At 42.6% G+C, this 17727-nt stretch overlaps 2 protein-coding genes and 1 long non-coding RNA gene across 3 annotated transcripts in view; 2 read left to right on the top strand and 1 right to left on the bottom strand.

The window, feature by feature from the left end:
• The window catches only part of LOC111865469 (MFS-type transporter SLC18B1), a 22668-nt gene extending 9583 nt beyond the window's left edge, over nt 1-13085 (top strand). Inside the window, exons 5-12 of the mRNA XM_023853542.2 lie at nt 664-811; nt 2687-2755; nt 3433-3550; nt 4455-4570; nt 8786-8976; nt 9975-10070; nt 10566-10734; nt 11713-13085. Coding sequence (XP_023709310.1) covers nt 664-811; nt 2687-2755; nt 3433-3550; nt 4455-4570; nt 8786-8976; nt 9975-10070; nt 10566-10734; nt 11713-11931 — 1126 coding nt within the window. The 3' untranslated portion in view covers nt 11932-13085. The remainder of the gene's footprint in view (nt 1-663; nt 812-2686; nt 2756-3432; nt 3551-4454; nt 4571-8785; nt 8977-9974; nt 10071-10565; nt 10735-11712) is intronic.
• Nucleotides 801-7424, bottom strand: LOC117282403. Its single transcript, XR_004513132.1, has 3 exons — nt 6494-7424; nt 1724-1865; nt 801-865 (listed from the first exon to the last, which is right to left on the bottom strand). It is a non-coding gene; the product is annotated as an uncharacterized LOC117282403 (long non-coding RNA).
• Nucleotides 13086-13521: 436 nt separating the features above from the next.
• Nucleotides 13522-17727, top strand: part of LOC111865470 (protein takeout) — a 95953-nt gene continuing 91747 nt past the window's right edge. Inside the window, exon 1 of the mRNA XM_023853545.2 lies at nt 13522-16010. The gene's annotated coding sequence lies outside the window, so the exon portion shown is untranslated. The remainder of the gene's footprint in view (nt 16011-17727) is intronic.

Raw genomic sequence — 17727 nt, 5'->3', positions numbered from 1 at the left:
CTTTCTTCATTTTAGCTCTTCTTTATAAAAATCGCCCCCCCCCCCGGCTAAAATGTATTTATATTTAGGTTAAACTTTCTTAATGTTACATTGTACTAACATAACAACCAAAACTTTCTTCAGAGTATATGACTGGCAGTTTTGATATATTTAAGTCTACAGTAACGTGACCTTATGGACTGGAACAGTTCACAACACATCTGATCACCTCTAACTGCAAGGTTCATTACCATGTAAGAAAAAGAAGTAAATGTATCCCTGGAACAGGCGGTGGAGACCCATAAGGTTGTGAGATGTTCAGGTTCCCACATTTTCTAGACAATCGGCTCACAGATGGTGGCAAGATTGTTAGCCCTATGCATTGGCTGGCCTCTACCCCCAAGAAGATTCCTGGTACTCATTTCTGTTAGAGGCTGAGTTGACCCCAGGCCACAGTGCAGCTGGAAGGATTAGGTCAATTGAAAAAAATCTAATGACCTCATTGGGACTTGCACCCACAACCTTCCAGCTTGTAGCATAGTGCCTCAACCAACTACACTACCGCATGCCCCCATTACCATGTTCACTTGTTAAATAACCTCTGAAATGTCTATGGTGTGAATTTTGCTGTGTTGTGATAGCTAATTTCTGTGCATCACATGTAGTCTGTAACCTGCATTTCAGGCTACTAGACCTGGTCACAGGGCACATAGACTTCATCACTCTGTCATTCACTATTCGCATTGTGGAGGCACTGGGAACTTCAGCTGCTACAACTGCTGCATTTGCCATCACAGCGTCCGTATTCCCAGACTCAGTGGCCACTACCTTCGTGAGTATCTGTGTGCTGTGCAGTCATCTCCACGCAGTCAGTGTGAAGCTGGCCCTGGAACAGAACCCAACACAGGATGTGCCTCAAATTAGGGCAGAATCACTTCCTTCCACATTCCTTCAAATTCACTATTCACTAACTATGCTACAATTCAATACTACATAGAGAGCTAATGACAGCATCATAAAATAAACCATAAATAAATATACACAAATTCAGAACCAAACTACATACATATATCACACGCTTTAATATACAGAAACTCTGTATCCTGACCACACAGTGTGTTTATATGTTCCATATGAGTCCCAGAGTAAACAGCGACTGTTTCCCTAAACAGCATTAACCGGTTGGGCTCTGTAGTGGAGACGTAATGTTTCCTGTGAGGTACGGACTGAACATACTAAAACTCTGCATTCTGCCCACAGAGTGTATCTGTGTGTTCCGTATGGCTCTCACAGTAAACAGCGACTGTTTCCCTAAACAGCATTAGCCGGTTGGGCTCTGTAGTGGAGACGTAATGTTTCCTGTGAGGTACGGACTGAACATACTAAAACTCTGCATTCTGCCCACAGAGTGTATCTGTGTGTTCCGTATGGCTCTCACAGTAAACAGCGGCTGTTTCCCTAAACTGCATTAACCAGTTGGGCTCTGTAGTGGAGACGTAATGTTTCCTGTGGGTACGGACTGAACATACTAAAACTCTGCATTCTGCCCACAGTGTATCTGTGTGTTCTGTATGGCTCTCACAGTAAACAGCGACTGTTTCCCTAAACAGCATTAACTGGTTGGGCTTTGTAGCGGAGACCTCAACGTGTTTTCTATGCAGGAGGCACTTAATTTTTTAGTGTTATTTGCTCCACTCTCATTCATCATTGGTATGTCTGATCAGACAAGTGGATTCCCTCTTACTTGAGGTTCGAGGTTCTCACAGTAGGTACTATGAAGAGTACTGCTTTCTGGAATGAGACGCCACGTTTTCTGGTAGAAATTCAACCATTTCACAGGAACGTGCTGCCTGTCTTCAAGGTCACCTCCATCTTCAGGGTAAACCCTGAAGAAGTCGGGAACAGGTTTTTCAAGAATGTTGATAGCAACCTACCAAACTACATGGCAACTCCAAACTTCATGATATATTACTGAAGATGGAGGCAGCAGGTTCTACTAAAATATTAGTACCTTACACCAGGCCACACCGTGTCACATGCCAGAAGATATTACTGTACTATATGAACCCAAAGTCTCGCACGTTTTATACTGCGGTCTTCTGGATTATGCCACCGTGCAATCTGGTAGGGGGTTATGAATGTTTCAGAGGAACATGTTGCCTGTGTCTTTAGTCCAGAATGTGGATGTGGTATGTTGGTACCAGAAGCCAGAACACCACAACACAATTTCCTGTTGTTTTGCAGACACGCTGTGATACAAAGGAGTTAAGGAAATCATTACTGGAGACAAAGAAAACAAAAACAATTTGTATGTGAGAATCAGAACACAGAAATTGCATCATGCTAATATTGGTGACATGAAAAAGTGTGAGCAATAAATAGGCCCATATGACATAATTATCCACCATTTCAGACAATTAACAATGCACAGGCAATTCTTAGGATCAGCCAACCAGATACTTGCATGCTACTGAACTGACGTACATTAGGGTTATTTTACATTGGCTTATTTTCAGTAAAGAGACACATTTCACAGTCAAGGACAGATAACCCCATCTGATAGAGCTCCTGGTGTAGGTTTTGTAGTTTCATTAAAACAGAGTCAGCTTCGAAAATATTGTTCCTTTATGAAAGAAATGATGGGACATGTCCAACATATGTACAAGAGTGACAGCACACCCTTCATAGTATGTTCTTCACCTTACAGGCTGCGCTGGAAACATTCTATGGTCTGGGCTACATCGTAGGACCCATGATTGGTGGAATGCTGTTTTCAGTAAGTACATTTAACCAATCCAGTGGCAATGTTGACTACTGTAACATGGTTGAGTGTGACTAGAGACAAAGTTTGGACTGGTAACTGGATTTGTTGGATACTTACACTCATAACTACAAATAACTACGGCAGTCTCACTTAGTTACACTCTCCAACGATCACTGCAACTGCAGCACACATAAAGCCTTCTCAGACTTACTAGCCGTTGCTTGGTAGCAGCTTCCAACAGATGACATTCCCCTTCTTCTGGTTCCCAAACTGTCCCCGGCCTCAGCTACCAGCTTCTCACTTCTCACAACTTCAATCTGTCTTTTCCATTACTCCATGTTATTTCGTTGCCAGGGTAAAATTTCCACAGAGCTGTTCCCTAGCAATGCTTGCTGTACTGTCACCTGTTTTACACAGCTGTTACTCAACAATGGACCTACATGTCACAATAAGAGAATGCCCATGAGCTGGAGGGAAGGAGATAAGCTCCTGCTAAAAGCAAAATGTGTTCACCACAAAGTCCATAATGCAACCACATGGAAAAGTCTGATAGGAGGATAATATTATGAAATGTATCTTCAAGAAACAGAACGATCTTTTAGTGTCTATCAGTGTTGGATTAAATACCTAAGTGACTGATGGCACTGAACCAAGTATCTTAGCCTCTGACAATGTTTCTATTTCCACAGCTAGGCGGCTACATTCTCCCATTTGTTTCAATGGGAACATTTCTAATGCTTGATGCGATATTTATATATTTTATCCTGCCCCCTTTGGGAAATGAACCAGGACAGCTGAGACCAGAAGGTAAGTTAATTTGCAAATGGCTTTAATATGAAGTTTTGATATGTGCAGAGTCAAAATGAAGCCAGAGATGGACAAATTTAACAAGCGCTTCATTGGGAAGACACATTCCATTTTGAATCACAATGAAGAGTTTGTGTGTGAGGTTTAATTGATTAATAAAGAAAATCTCAGGTACCAAAACATATTAATTTTTCCCCTGGTTCAACTTGTAAGATTTTGATCAACAAACTACTTGAAAAATGTTTAAAATATTTAATCAGATGCAGTTTTTTCCCCATATAATTCTAAAATATTCATTGAAAATATATCTCATTAACTGTATCATGAATTATTTTCAAAAGAATTTATCTAATTGAGGTACAATTAATAACAGACTCAACAGCTTAGGTTATGTAGCACAAAATGACAAGACAGTCAGTGAATAATGAACTGGAATGAATGTGGAAGGAAGGGAACAGTTGTGGTATAATTTGCAGCACTGTCTTGGCACTTGCCTGGATGGACTGAAGAAAACCATAATAAACTGGAGTTAACAATAGATGGTCTGAAAGCTGAGATTTGAACCTGTGACCTAACAAAGCAAGAGGGCTAATCTCTTGACTGCAATGTTTGATTTTCAAAAGAAAAAGCAATAATTCAGTATTAATATCAGGAGTTACAATATGGTATTCACTATACAATGTGTAGCGTAGACTGTCCATGTGAAATTTAATCCAAATTCATCACCAAGTGTTGAAGATGAAACATGTAGAGAGACATAATGCTGCTCGAAATCATAATTTGGGACCTGATTATGAGAAATATATTTCCAGTGGCTCACAAGGTACAACAATACATAAAAACATAGTCAGAAAATGAGGCCAAACTGTGATATTAAACAGAATTTAAATAAATCCTGTTACAGTGAAGCTGCTCGCCATGTTCAAAATTCCTGATGTGGGACTGGATTCATTCTGCATAGCAGCAACTGCTGTCAGTATGGGCTTCTACTCAGCTACGCTGGAGCCCCACCTCCGAAAGGTATGACCTGCACCCAGTTGCCCCCGCACCTAAGCACCATACCATGAAGTCGGAAATTTGAGATTTTCACAACAGTGCCGATTCATAACGTGGATTTACATGTTATGACTTTGTGTATCTACACTGAGGATTGAGGAATATGTTCAAAATAACCCTCAAGATCAAAGCGTGACCAAGAAATAACAATCTCACCCGGTCGTATACCTCGTGAGATCTGTGGCTCTCATGACAGTGACTGTTAAGACTAGTGTTCTGGGATGTAAGACTGTGTAGTCTGGCATATGCCTGCTGCCTCCATCTTCAGGGTAGAAAAGTAATTCATGTGGATACAAATGGTGACAGGGGCAGTTTCATAATTGAATTTCCTCTTTCCACAAGATGGGAATTTTCTCTGCTCAACATAAAGCTTCCTGATATAAACAGAGCTATGTATATCAAGTTCCCTTCACGTAACATTCTCTCTGCTTAAGACTTACTTCATTTCATTTAGCTGCAAACATTCCTTCAACACTTCATTCTCAATAAATTTAAACTTCTCTTCTGCCATCCCCTCAGAGTGTGAAGTCACATTTTATAATTAGAGAAGAAATGATCATTCTTAATTTTGAATATTTTGCTCTCCTGTTCAATTTCATAATGCACAGCAGAAGAAACTTCAAAGAAATAACAACATTCAAATTCAGAAATTAAAGTTTGTTCGAGTAATTAAAAAAAAACATTTGGAATGAGCATTTGAATCACGTACAAAAAACTACTGCAACATTAGCACATATTGGCAGGAACAGTGAGTGAGTTTCATATCTTCGGGTGCCCGCAATCAGGTCTGCGGTAGAAAGCAGAAAAAGGTTTATTTATATACAACATAAAAACCAACAAGGCTAAGAAATATTTTCAGTGAACTTGGATTATTTTCTAAGTTCTGGAACATAATGGAGTTCACTTTCCTCTGAACAGCTGATATTCTGTTGTACTAGAAATTCTGTTATTTAAGAACCCAACAGTTCATCACTGCTTTCACAAAAACATCGGACTGAACTCCATCCAACCCATTTCCACTTCATTATTACCTGCCTATCTACACCTTGGTCTTCCTGCATGATATCTTCCTACAAGATGTATGCATGTACTTTGCCTCTCTGCCAGGTGTATTATGTACATTACCCATCAAAATATCCTCGATTTGACTAGCATAAGAGAATCAGACAACTCTAAAAACTGTTAACTTCCTTATGCAGTTCTCTTCTCCTCCTTAGATTCCAGTATTCTGTGCTCAGTCACCCTCAATACATGAGGCTTGTTCAAATGAAACCTGCTCAGACATTGCTCTGGATGAAGGAGTGTGGGCCAGTACACACAGTCCCTATGACAGTGAGGCAAACCCCCCACTGACACCAGCCAATGGACCCTCACAACAATGAACTCCCCAGGCTACTGCTGGAACCACTGCATTGTTCCCATTGTGATGTCACTGTCAAGCCCAGATCCATGGTGGTCCTTTGGTGCTTTCTTGAGAGCGTTCTAACATCTATGGGTTTCATTTGAACAGCCTTCTTATGGAGACCAAGCAACAGACTGGTTTACACATGATTATTTACTAAAGATGCTAAGTTTCTGCTCCCTGTCATGTACAGTCCTGTAATCCTTTAGGAAACTTGACCTGCTTTATGATAGATGCCCACTTCTGTCTGGGGCCACATTTCATCTGGCCCCTACCTTTCATACTGTCTAGCATATGTGACACTACCAGGGGCATATGCCCCTGCTATAATAGCCCTCTATGGGTAATCAGGTGAAACAAAACCTCCTCCTGCAACAAGGTTTAAGTAGCAGTTTGGGAAAAATGTTGCTTCCTGTATCTTCCAGCTAATGTCATCATAAAGCCTATCAATACACTTCGTGCTATCATCACAATCACACACTTACCTTCCTTGCCTTACACAGAACAAAATTACCGTTCCTATTGAGTTTGTTGGGTCACTTTCACTCACAAGTCTCTCCTTATCATGTACATATAACCTGAGTTCTAACCTATAAGTTCACAGTCACAGTGATATTACTTAAATATCAGTCATTTCTATGGACTGTTCAAATCAACAATCTCCTAACAACTCTCTACTATCAGCGAACACACTCTGAAAGGTAGTTTTACAGAGTACATGCAAGTACAGGTAGAAAGAAAATTAATTACGTTTAAATTATTTAAAAACCGAAGATTGACCTGCGTAATGAAAACATACGTAAGGACAGACATAAGAAAACTCCTCAGAGATGTAGGATATACGTTTAAAATTGAAATTATATTTTCTTAATAAACGACACTGCACTAATACGTCAACGTAATCGTGAACCAACACCCAACATGACTGCAACTTACGACATTCCCACCTTGAAAATTGCGCCATTACTTAAGCGCGTAATGCATGGCTATAGATGGTAGCATGTGCAAAAGATTCATACACTCTATCGGTGGAATTTGCAACTATTACTCAGAGTTTGCCGAGAATGGGTTGAGCCAGTAAGTGATGTCGCACCATCTATTAGATGAAATTTCTAAACGATTTCTGTACCAGCCCAAGGTATTTGATCTATAATTACAATGCGAAAAATTAGAATTATTAACAAATGCATTTGAAATTAAAATGTTTACCTTAAAACCCATTTAAGAAAAAACGTTCTGGTAATCATAACATAACATAAACCCACTGCTCAAAATCATGTTCAAAAGACCGCCAGTTTGTAATTGAGCAATCGATGTTGACACTCGAAAGATTCAAATATATAAGGACAGCGGAGAGATTAACTTAGTCTGCATTTATTTACTTACTTACTTACTTACTCATGGAGCCGAGCCCTTCTTGAGGAGCCGCCAATTCTGCAGCTACTCAAGAATTTCCCAGCATTTTATGGAACCTGAAAGTTCATCACCGTGTTCACAAGAGCCCTCCACTGGTCCCTATCCTGAGCCAGATCTATCTAATCCATCCCATCCCATCCTATCTCTCTAAGATCCATTTTAATATTGTCCACCCACCTACGCCTTGGTCTTCCTTGTGGTCTCTTTCCTTCTGGCTTTCCCACCAATATTCTATACCCATTCCTCGTCTCCCCCATTCGTGCTACATGATCTGCCCACCTCATCCTCCTTGTACTTGATCATTCTAATTATTCTTGGAGAAGAGTACAAGTTATGAAGCTCCTCATTATGCAGTTTTCTCCAACCTCCCGTCACTTCATCTCTCTTCGGTCCAAATATTCTTCTCAACACCCTGTTCTCACACACCCTCAGTCTATGTTCCTCCCTTAATGTCAGAGACCAAGTTTCACACCCATACAGAACCATAGCCAAAATTAGTTTTGTATATTCTAATTTGTATGTTTTTGGACAGCAGACGAGAAGACAAAAGGTTCTGGACTGAATGATATGTAGCAACATTACCCGAATTCAGTCGCCTCTTAATTTCCTCCTGAATCAGGTTTTGATCTGTTATCGTCGTTCCCAAATGTCTGAACTGTACCACATTTTCGGAACATCTGTTTCCTATCGTTGTGTCATGATTTTGCCCTGCATTTTGGTGACGAGACAGTAACACATACTTAGTCTGCATTTAACAGCGGAAAACTGTTACTCTGTTCGCTTTATTTATTCTGCTGTTCCTACCTTGAAATTATAATCAGCATGTTCATAGAGATCTCACATTTTTACTGATGCAATTGATCAGTCGTCATCATTCGCCTGCCTCATCCGTGTTTACCGGCGCACACCCTGCCGGTATACGTGCAAGTAATATTCGAGTGATACACATATATTCAGATTCTCAGCTGATAAAGAGATAAGTAGATGTACCAAATATTAATATCACAGATTCTTGTTCCCAGTCTCTGGCGCCATCCGTGTTTCACAACAGAGACCCACAACTCTAGGGCGACTCTTAAAAGTGTTTTTTAAACCGCAACGACTTTAGTTTGTCAGTGCACTTCTTGCTGCACCTACGCCAGTGAAAAGATATACTATCTCTCTCTGCCTCCCTCGAACCTCCCTTTGAAAGAATCCTGTGGGCGTACATGGCCCCAGCCAAGATTCAAGAGCACAGTTGCAGCTCGAGGTATGGATGGCAGCGTCTTGTTTGAAGCTCCGTCCATTTAGTACCACGCAAGGGCCGGTCCCAGATACAAGCTGGGCCCAGCAGCGATGAGGAGACACATTTCTTGTTACAGTTCTGTCTTACGCCGGTCGTCACAGGGGTCATGTTCGTTATCAGTGGTACGCTGTACGCAGTGTCCGCACCGCTCGTGGGCCGCCTCTGTGACCTCGAAGTGCAGCCCAAGAAGGTGATGGTGGCCGGAAGTGTGTGCATCGTAACCAGCTACTTCCTGGTGGGCCCCTTGCCGGGGCTGCCTCTCCCAACGTGAGTATCCTCCCTCACTGAGAACATTCTACATGCGTGGCCCACTTAATGTTGGCCTTTTTCTTCTGTATTCTTCTGCAATGTTGAGATAGTAGCAAATTAAAAAAAATGTATTGTCGTCCGGCAGCTGCCCTGTGCTTCTAGTGATGATTAGTCAGGAATGTGTTGTAATGACGTTAAAGTATGGTTCGCCATATAATTCGTGTGGTGGAGTCCCCCACATTTGTCCTGCCTGGACGCCATCTCACCCCCTCAAGCCCTGATACTCTATACACACTTTACATAGCTGCGCTTTAATATTGCGTGGCTTTCTGGGTGGGGGGCCCTCCTCCAACTTTTCGGCAAACTTCGGAAGTGCCACCTCCAGGATTGATAACTGGGGGAAGAGGAGGTTTAAACCGGCTGCATAACTCTCGCATTAGGCAGTCTGTCCGGGGTGAATTTCTGATTGGAAGCGTATTCTGAGCCAGATGAATCCATTTCACAACTTTCCTCCCGATTTCTTCTAAGATCCATTTTAATATTACCCTCATATCTACCTTTCATCTTCCAACTGATCTATTTCCTTCAGGATTTCCGAACAAAATCCTGCGCTCATGTCTGTTCTGTCCCATGCGCGCTAAATGGCCCTCCATCCCTTCTCATCTGAGAGTCGGTGAATGAGCTACACATCTCCGCTGAAGGACAGCAACACTGTCCGAGTGGAGGGGTTGCCTGCCGTCAAAACATAACGCACGCAGAAAACCCCGAATTTCACGGGCGAATGCATACACACTCGGTTTTGTATTCTGGAGGCCTCGATTCAAATCTCTACTTAAAGGTTTCGTAGTTTTCTTCAGTCTCTCTATGAAAATGTCCCAATTAAATTACGGCTGCTTCCTACCACTGGGCAGCACACAGCCGTGAGCTGTGCTGTTTCCGACTGAATTCAAGAAGTCGGAGCTAGAGGGACACACGTAAACAGTGTTACACATGAGCACCTGTATCTTCTTTTGTAGGACCATGTGGATGTGTGTACTCGGCCTCATCGTCCACGGCATCGGCACGGCCTCCATATTAGTACCATGCTTCATTGACATCATCAGATCCTCTGTGTAAGTACTGACTGAGCCATCCACAAAACTCGCTTTGTGTTTGGTGCAGGGGTAAGAAATATGACTGCAACATGGGACCCATTTACCGTAGCAGTGACTCAAAGCAACATGTCATGTCATGTCATGTCATGTCATGACATAGGACACATACTGGGTGTAAAGCATGCAGGTGAATTTTCGGAGCCGACTGTTCTTTGGGATGTGAGGCCATGCATTTCAATATAAACTCATCGACTTTTCGGTGGAGCACATTGCCTCCATCTTCAGGTTCAAAGAAGCCAAACAAGTAGCTAGTATGAAGCGGGAGGCAAGCAGAGCGATCTGCTGTGGTTCATAAATCGTTCTATCTCAGACAAATCAATGCAGTCCGTCAAGAACACCCAGGCCAGTGAGCACTTCTCAGGCTCCGGAAGGCTTCCTCACTCTGCATGCTGCTGACTATGGTGTACCTGTGTGAATGTCAGTACTTTTTACCGGTACATGTGTTTCCTGCAGGGCCAGTGGCTTTCCTGACGACATGACCACATACGGGATGGTGGCGGGGCTGTGGGCCTCGTTCTTCTCGCTCGGAGCCTTCGTGGGGCCCTCAGTTGGGGGTGTGCTGTATGACACGATTGGATTCCGGAGTGGAACCCTGTTTCCCGTGGGCATGCACCTCCTGGTGGTGAGTTGAGGCACTAAACAGTACACGATGCTGAATATGCAGTACAAGGAAATGTGACTGCTGTCGGGTAGTGTCCCCCTAATAATTAAGGGAAGAATACAGACTGAGGGTGTTTGAGAACGGGCTGCTGAGGGGGCTTCAAGGTTTGTACTCCTCACCAGACATCAATTAGGGCTGTCAAATAAAGGAGGATGAGAGGGGTGGGACATGCAGCACGCAAGACAAACCATATAAGCGAGCAGATACAAATTTAAACTGAAGAGAAGGGAACGGGGTGTGAGAGTGTGGCCAGCTTTGGGCTGTTGTGAGCACGGTAATGAGCCTACGTGTTCTGTAAAAGGCGGGAGCATTCTTTACCGCCTGGGTCACTGTCAGCTTCTAAAGAAGGATTCTATGCCATGAAATTGGTCAGCTGACAAATATTCAATGAATGGCGGCTCGGTGACGTTTAAAGTCAGTTTCTTCATGTGGGGCCTCATGAAACTGCAGTTCTCTCAAGCTTTAGACACACAGACATAGAACGGCTACACCCCCGAGCCTCAGTTACCACAATACAGCCTAGTTCACATAGGAATGGAAATGCCTTCTTCCAAACATTCATCGGATTTCACTGAGACTGGAAAAGTATTTCTCCATGTATCGCATGAATGGCTGTGCTAAGCTCGTCGGAACGCAGTATGAAAGTTGCTTATTTTGAGCTGCATTGTTCGATAACGAAGCCCAGTTTACACGAGAACGGAAGTGCATGTACACGGATCCATGCTGATTCAAAATGTGGCATAATTTACATACGAATCGAAACTGACTTTCGCATGTTTCCCATGAGCTCGCCTACAGATTTTGTTCAAAGTGATATTTGCAATTTCATATCCAAAATATTTTTATTAGATCTGAGGAAAACGCAGTTGAGAGCTTTGTGTGGTACTTTATGGACAACGCGTTCTGCATCTTTTTCTTATTGGTTTTGTCTTCTTGCAGTTCGTGTCTGTCACGTGTTTTGTATGTCTCTACAACGGACCTGGACCCGCGGTCCCTGTGCCCGTCGCGAACCCTGGGGATGCCGAGTGCTGCATCCAGAGAGGACGCAACCTGCCGCAAGACATTCCTCCCCTTCTCCCCTCGAAGTGCTCAGACTCCATCACCACAGGGTACGGCAGTTTCGGGACCCCTGTTCCCTTCCTGACTGCCATCTCCTGACGTCGTAACATGGCGCCGGCGCGTCCGGAGTGAAGCCAAATATGCTGCAGAGTGACTCGCCGATAATTCACGCCATCTTGGTGTAAACTGTGACCGTGGTGACGGATGGTGCGCATAGGCGCGCGTAGCTGGAAGGATGGTCACGTGGTGAGGGACAGACTAGTCAGCTCTAGCCTTTAACACTGCTGCTGTACGTTTTATGTGACGATCCTCAAAACGTAACACGTTTTCAGTCAGAATAAAGTATTTTAGCATTTTCTTTGTGTTACTCAAGTTATAGAACTTGTGCGGTCACGCATGGAACAGATTTTGCACACGCGCTTGGTGTTTGTTGTGTTACCTCAGTGGCCTGGATATCTCTAATGAATGGGACGATATATTTAGACATTAATATTGTTTTTCGCAGTGTATTTTGGTACGTGGGTATCGACGTTTCGAAGGATCATAGTTCCTCCATCTTCAGTGTGCCAAACATATCTTATAAGTTTTTGCCATACTGGAAACGGGAAATACATACACAATTTTAATTATAAATAATGAAGATAAAACATCACTTGGATGATCTAAATATAGATGGGAAGGGAACACAGAGACGAATCTTAAAGAAAGAATATGATTTTTCTGAGTGGAGCCATGTGGCTCTAGATAGGGCCAAGTGGCGGGCACATGTGTACATGTCAGTGTGCCTTCAGGCTTCATAAAGGTGGAGATTCTTTGTCAGCAGCAGAATGGCTGCAAGTTCTTCAAGTGGGACTCCACTTCAGCAAAATAGTTACTGAAATTCACAGCTAATATTTAAATCACGTTAGGATGAAAAAAGAAATACAAAAGGCAGAGAAATTAGGCAGGTGAACATCGCTGTGCATCGCAGTATTGCTGTAGGCCGAAACAAGTGAACAGTATCTCCATGCCCACTAACCCGCCCAGTCAGGCGTATACATGTATACAGTTACAACTGGTTTCGACTCTTTCTGGCCATCGTCAGGTGATATATTTGTGCATTCTCATTTTTACTCTGACTGCTCTTTCTTGCTGCACTTGTCAGTGTATTGCATATGGGAGCAGTTGTGTACTGTTACTGCCTGCATAACCTCTGTACACATCTACTGAGCACTTCTGTCTCTTGTATACACTAAATTTATTATGATCACTTGTGTCTTATATTTTAAAATTATTGGGATTTTGAATCTGTAGTAGCTGATTTTGTGCCGCGGTGTTATGGATAATATATTATTGGTGGCTGTGTTCACGGCATGCCCGACTTGCGTCATCAGGCTGCCCTCGTACCGACTGGGGTGCTGAGCGTCGATTGATTGCGAGTTGCTCTTATGAAGAGTGAGATGTGACGCCGTGTAGTTCGGTACACGTCCATCGAAGTTTCTTGCAGGAAACTACGTCTTCCACCATCCTCAAATTCGAACCTTGCTGCCTGATTGTTGCTGGTTACTTGGTTGGATCAGCTTTGTTCCGAAATGTCGGTGAACTTTCACCGGATTGTAGGACCTCAGACCCTGTCCACATTACTCGTGCTCGTGCGTCAGAAGCTTACTGCTGCCGGGAAAGCAGGATCTGGAGCTGACGAAGTGGACGCCCAAACTGGTTTGCATACAAAGCCTTCGCATTTCTTCACAACAGATATCAGCAGTAAGCTTCTGACGCACGAGCGCGAGTAATGCGGACGCGCCTTTACGGTAATGCAGTTTACGGACGTCCGCTCGACTTCGGCACGTTGCTATGGATTCTTACAGGCTCTATCGGGTAGGGGGGGGGGCATTCAGAAGTTGTGATTACAAACTTGACGTCTGAGCAATTCGTGACTTCCTTTACTGACCGCCCTAGAGCGTTCAGCATAGAAGAGTGAATTCTTTTTTCGAAATATTTGTTCCCTCTGTTATTGACATTTGACAGGTTTTCTTCTTTTGCCATAAATCTAGGGATGACGGGGGAAATTCCTCGTTTCCTTCCATGTCCCTGCCCACGCTCCTTATGCTGGTGCCTGAGTCAGCTACGTAGGAGAGAGACGTTCATGCCCACCCAGACAATGCTCCTCCTGCCTTGTTGCAGCAAGCCGCCGCAATGGAGTGCAGTGTCTGTTCAGCTTTATCAGCAAACCGGCGCCATTTTACGAAACCCTAAGGCTCGCAGCCTACTACGATATGACGTCATGTCATTTTGGAGGAACCTGCTTTATTCTTCTTCAGTGCAGAACAGTTACCTGCTCAATGAAAGGCGGTAGAGATAGGGAACGAAGGTTAGAAAGGAGATGAGACAATTTCCTATCATCTTGCCTCCTCGCCTGTGAGAGAGCGGCGATCTTAGGCTCAGGCTTCAGGTTCTTGTCCTCTCTCTATACACTTCTTCCCCACGCGGCTCATTCTTCTGTGCTAACGACAGAGGCAGCTGCTTCTTCAAAAACTTTATAATTATCTGCGAAGCTACACGGCGTCACATACCATATAACCGTAATCCTTGTACGTACAGCCCTGAGAACCTCAGATCTCATGTTCATCACCGTATTCGCAAGACCACAGTTCTGACCCCATCCTGAGCCAGCTGAATCTAATACACACCATGACGATCAATATCTTAAAATCATTTGAGGAATGATTTTTCACTTGCTCCATGACTCGGATTAGCTCAGTCGGTATAGTTAGTAGGCTACCGTATCGACGAACGGAGGATCTCGATTCGATTCCCGGGTTGGGGCAAGGAATCTTTCTCTTCACGACGTTCAGATCTCCTGTAAGAGAGACAAACCTCCCTGTGCAATGGGCGCCGTTGCGATTTCCCCGAAGGTAAGTGACCGCAGCGTGGACCTAGAGGAGCTACACCTCCACTTTTCCACACCTCTTCATAGCGTGGTGCTCAATTAAGTAAAGGTCATAACGTATATTTACTCGTGGGGCCCAAGTGGTCTCCCCCTTCAGGTTTCACACTATCTTTTAGGCGTCTCTAAATTTTCTAATGCGTGTTACATGTTCCGCCCACAATTTAATCGTGCTGTTGTGAATGCGGTAATTAATTTTCGAGTTCCACTTTGTTGACTGATCGACTATCAGCCTCTGAAGAAAGAGATATGATTCCATCGAGAAGGCGAAGGTGAGTTAATTACCTAGGAATTATTTGAATTTGCGTTGATTATCTTAATATAAATCCGCTATTTCGCAAGTTTCTGTTTGGAAATTGAAGCGCGCTTTGTGATGGGTGTCTGTGTTTTAAGTTTTACAAGATAGATGGAGTGACACTAGACATCTGCCGAATGTATTAGAAATTTCGCTCATAGATGGACAACCTTCTCAACCTTCCTCCCTGATTCCAAGTATCACTCTGTCAAATAATTACAAGTGTCGCCGGTAGAGCGTGATACGAGTACCAAATTACGCGAAGTATCACAGATAGGTAATTATTTATTTGAGAGATGAGTCATGGAAGGCAATACTCGTACTAATTACATAAATAAATGGCTTAATTATGATTATAGACCAAACCCGGGATCGAACCCGGGCCGCCGCGTTGGGAAGCCAGCGACTAACTGCTTGAGCTATGGCGCGACCTTTTCAAAACCACAGGTACCTTTCGATAACTTTAGCAACCAAAATAATCTATGGTTCATTCGACTGTGCACATCGATTGCTGACATATAACATGGCGGAATTTATAACATGATTTTGAGTATCGTACTTGTGTTAAATTACGGCTACAAAATGTTATTACACAGTGGAGTTTAGGAAAAACATATTTCAAATTTCAGATGCATTTGTTAATAGTTTGAAACTTGCGCCATATGACTGTAAAAGAAACGTCGTAATTCGATTCATAAATGTATTATAAATTTCATCCTGTGAGTGGTATGATATAACCAATACGCGTCACGTGCTAGAAGAAATGGTCAAGTTTTGAACACGAGATTTATTTTAATATTTTACTATGTTAATTTACAATTACGATAATGTTTGTGGTGCAGTTCTATTTAACAAGAATGTGACTTGAATTTTAAATCATCCTTTCACCGGAGAGACGGTAGTGCCCTGTGGTTCTATTTAAGATTTTCTGCGCCTGGGAATGGATTCATTATACAGGTCAGCCATACATTTTATATCACTTTAAATTAAACTAGTTTTCTTTGTGCTTGTATTTTCAGTTGAAATAATATCGGTATTGACAGCCACATTCTCTCATTTCTTTCATATTAGATTTTATGTTCATCTAGGCGTATTAAGACTGAAACATTTCTGTGTGACTTATCAGTTCACTGTAAATGTTACATTTCTTAATAAGTAAAGAATATTTAGAAGTAATGAATGAACTGTGGTGTGAGGCTCGTTCTGGGTTTTTGGCATACTCCACTAATATTCAGATTCTGTAGCGGTTTCTGTGCTAATATCTGAACCAGCAGCATATGTAGTTGTTAATATTAAGGGAAGTTATTTATGTTGTGAACAAGCTTAGTGAAGACTGCAAGAAAATAACGTACATTAATACAAGATCACTGTGATAAAGTTTGTAATGAATCTGTATTTTACATTGTTTTATGAAATTGGTAATTAAGATTGGAATATTTAAGTAGTTAATGAAGATACTCTTTGGAGAGTTCTCACAGATGGTAGAGAATAATCATGGAATATTGGTTTGGATGTGTATTAAATTGAACAGTCCATAGAAATGACTGATATTTAAGTAATATCACTGCAAGATGGAGAAGACTGTGAACTTATAGGTTAGAACTCAGATTATATGTATGTGATAAGGAGAGACTTGTGAGTGAAAGTGACCCAACAAACTCAATAGGAACGGTAATTTTGTTCTGTGTAAGGCAAGGAAGGTAAGTGTGTGATTGTGATGATAGCACGAAGTGTATTGATAGGCTTTATGATGACATTAGCTGGAAGATACAGGAAGCAACATTTTTCCCAAGCTGTTACTTAAACCTTGTTGCAGGAAGAGGTTTTGTTTCACCTGATCACCCATAGAGGGCTATTATAGCAAGGGCATATGCCCCTGGTAGTGTCACATATGCTAGACAGTATGAAAGGTAGGGGCCAGATGAAATGTGGCCCCAGACAGAAGTGGGCATCTATCATAAAGCAGGTCAAGTTTCCTAAAGGACTACAGGGCTGTACATGACAGGGAGCAGAAACTTAGCATCTTTAGTAAATAATCATGTGTAAACCTGTCTGTTGCTTGGTCTCCATAAGAAGGCTGTTCAAATGAAACCCATAGATGTTAGAACGCTCTCAAGAAAGCACCAAAGGACCACCATGGATCTGGGCTTGACAATGACATCACAGTGGGAACAATGCAATGGTTCCAGCAGTAGCCTGGGGAGTTCATTGTTGTGAGGGTCCATTGGCTGGTGTCAGTGGGGGGCTTGCCTCACTGTCATAGGGACTGTTTGTACTGGCCCACACTCCTTCATCCAGAGCAATGTCTGAGCAGGTTTCATTTGAACAAGCCTCATGCATTGAGGGTGACTGAGCACAGAATACTGGAATCTAAGGGGGAGAAGAGAACTGCATAAGGAAGTTAACAGTTTTTAGAGTTGTCTGATTCTCTTATGCTAGTCAAATCGAGGATATTTTGATGGGTAATGTATGTAATACGCCTGGCAGAGAGGCAAAGTACATGCATACATTTTGTAAGAAGATATCATGCAGGAAGACCAAGGTGACTGGTGGACAGTCATGGATGTATCTTATGTAAATGATTTATGAGGACATGGATTCAAGTGATTAAGGACAGGGTCCATCAAGATGCTGAAGAATGACTCTGCTTCATAGACTTGGATTCATCTAGCTT

The sequence above is a fragment of the Cryptotermes secundus genome, unplaced genomic scaffold (genome assembly GCF_002891405.2).
Source record: "Cryptotermes secundus unplaced genomic scaffold, Csec_1.0 scaffold454, whole genome shotgun sequence".
Classification (NCBI taxonomy): domain Eukaryota; kingdom Metazoa; phylum Arthropoda; class Insecta; order Blattodea; family Kalotermitidae; genus Cryptotermes; species Cryptotermes secundus.
Note: the sequence above shows the minus strand (reverse complement) of the source record. Positions and strands in the feature narration are given on the sequence as shown.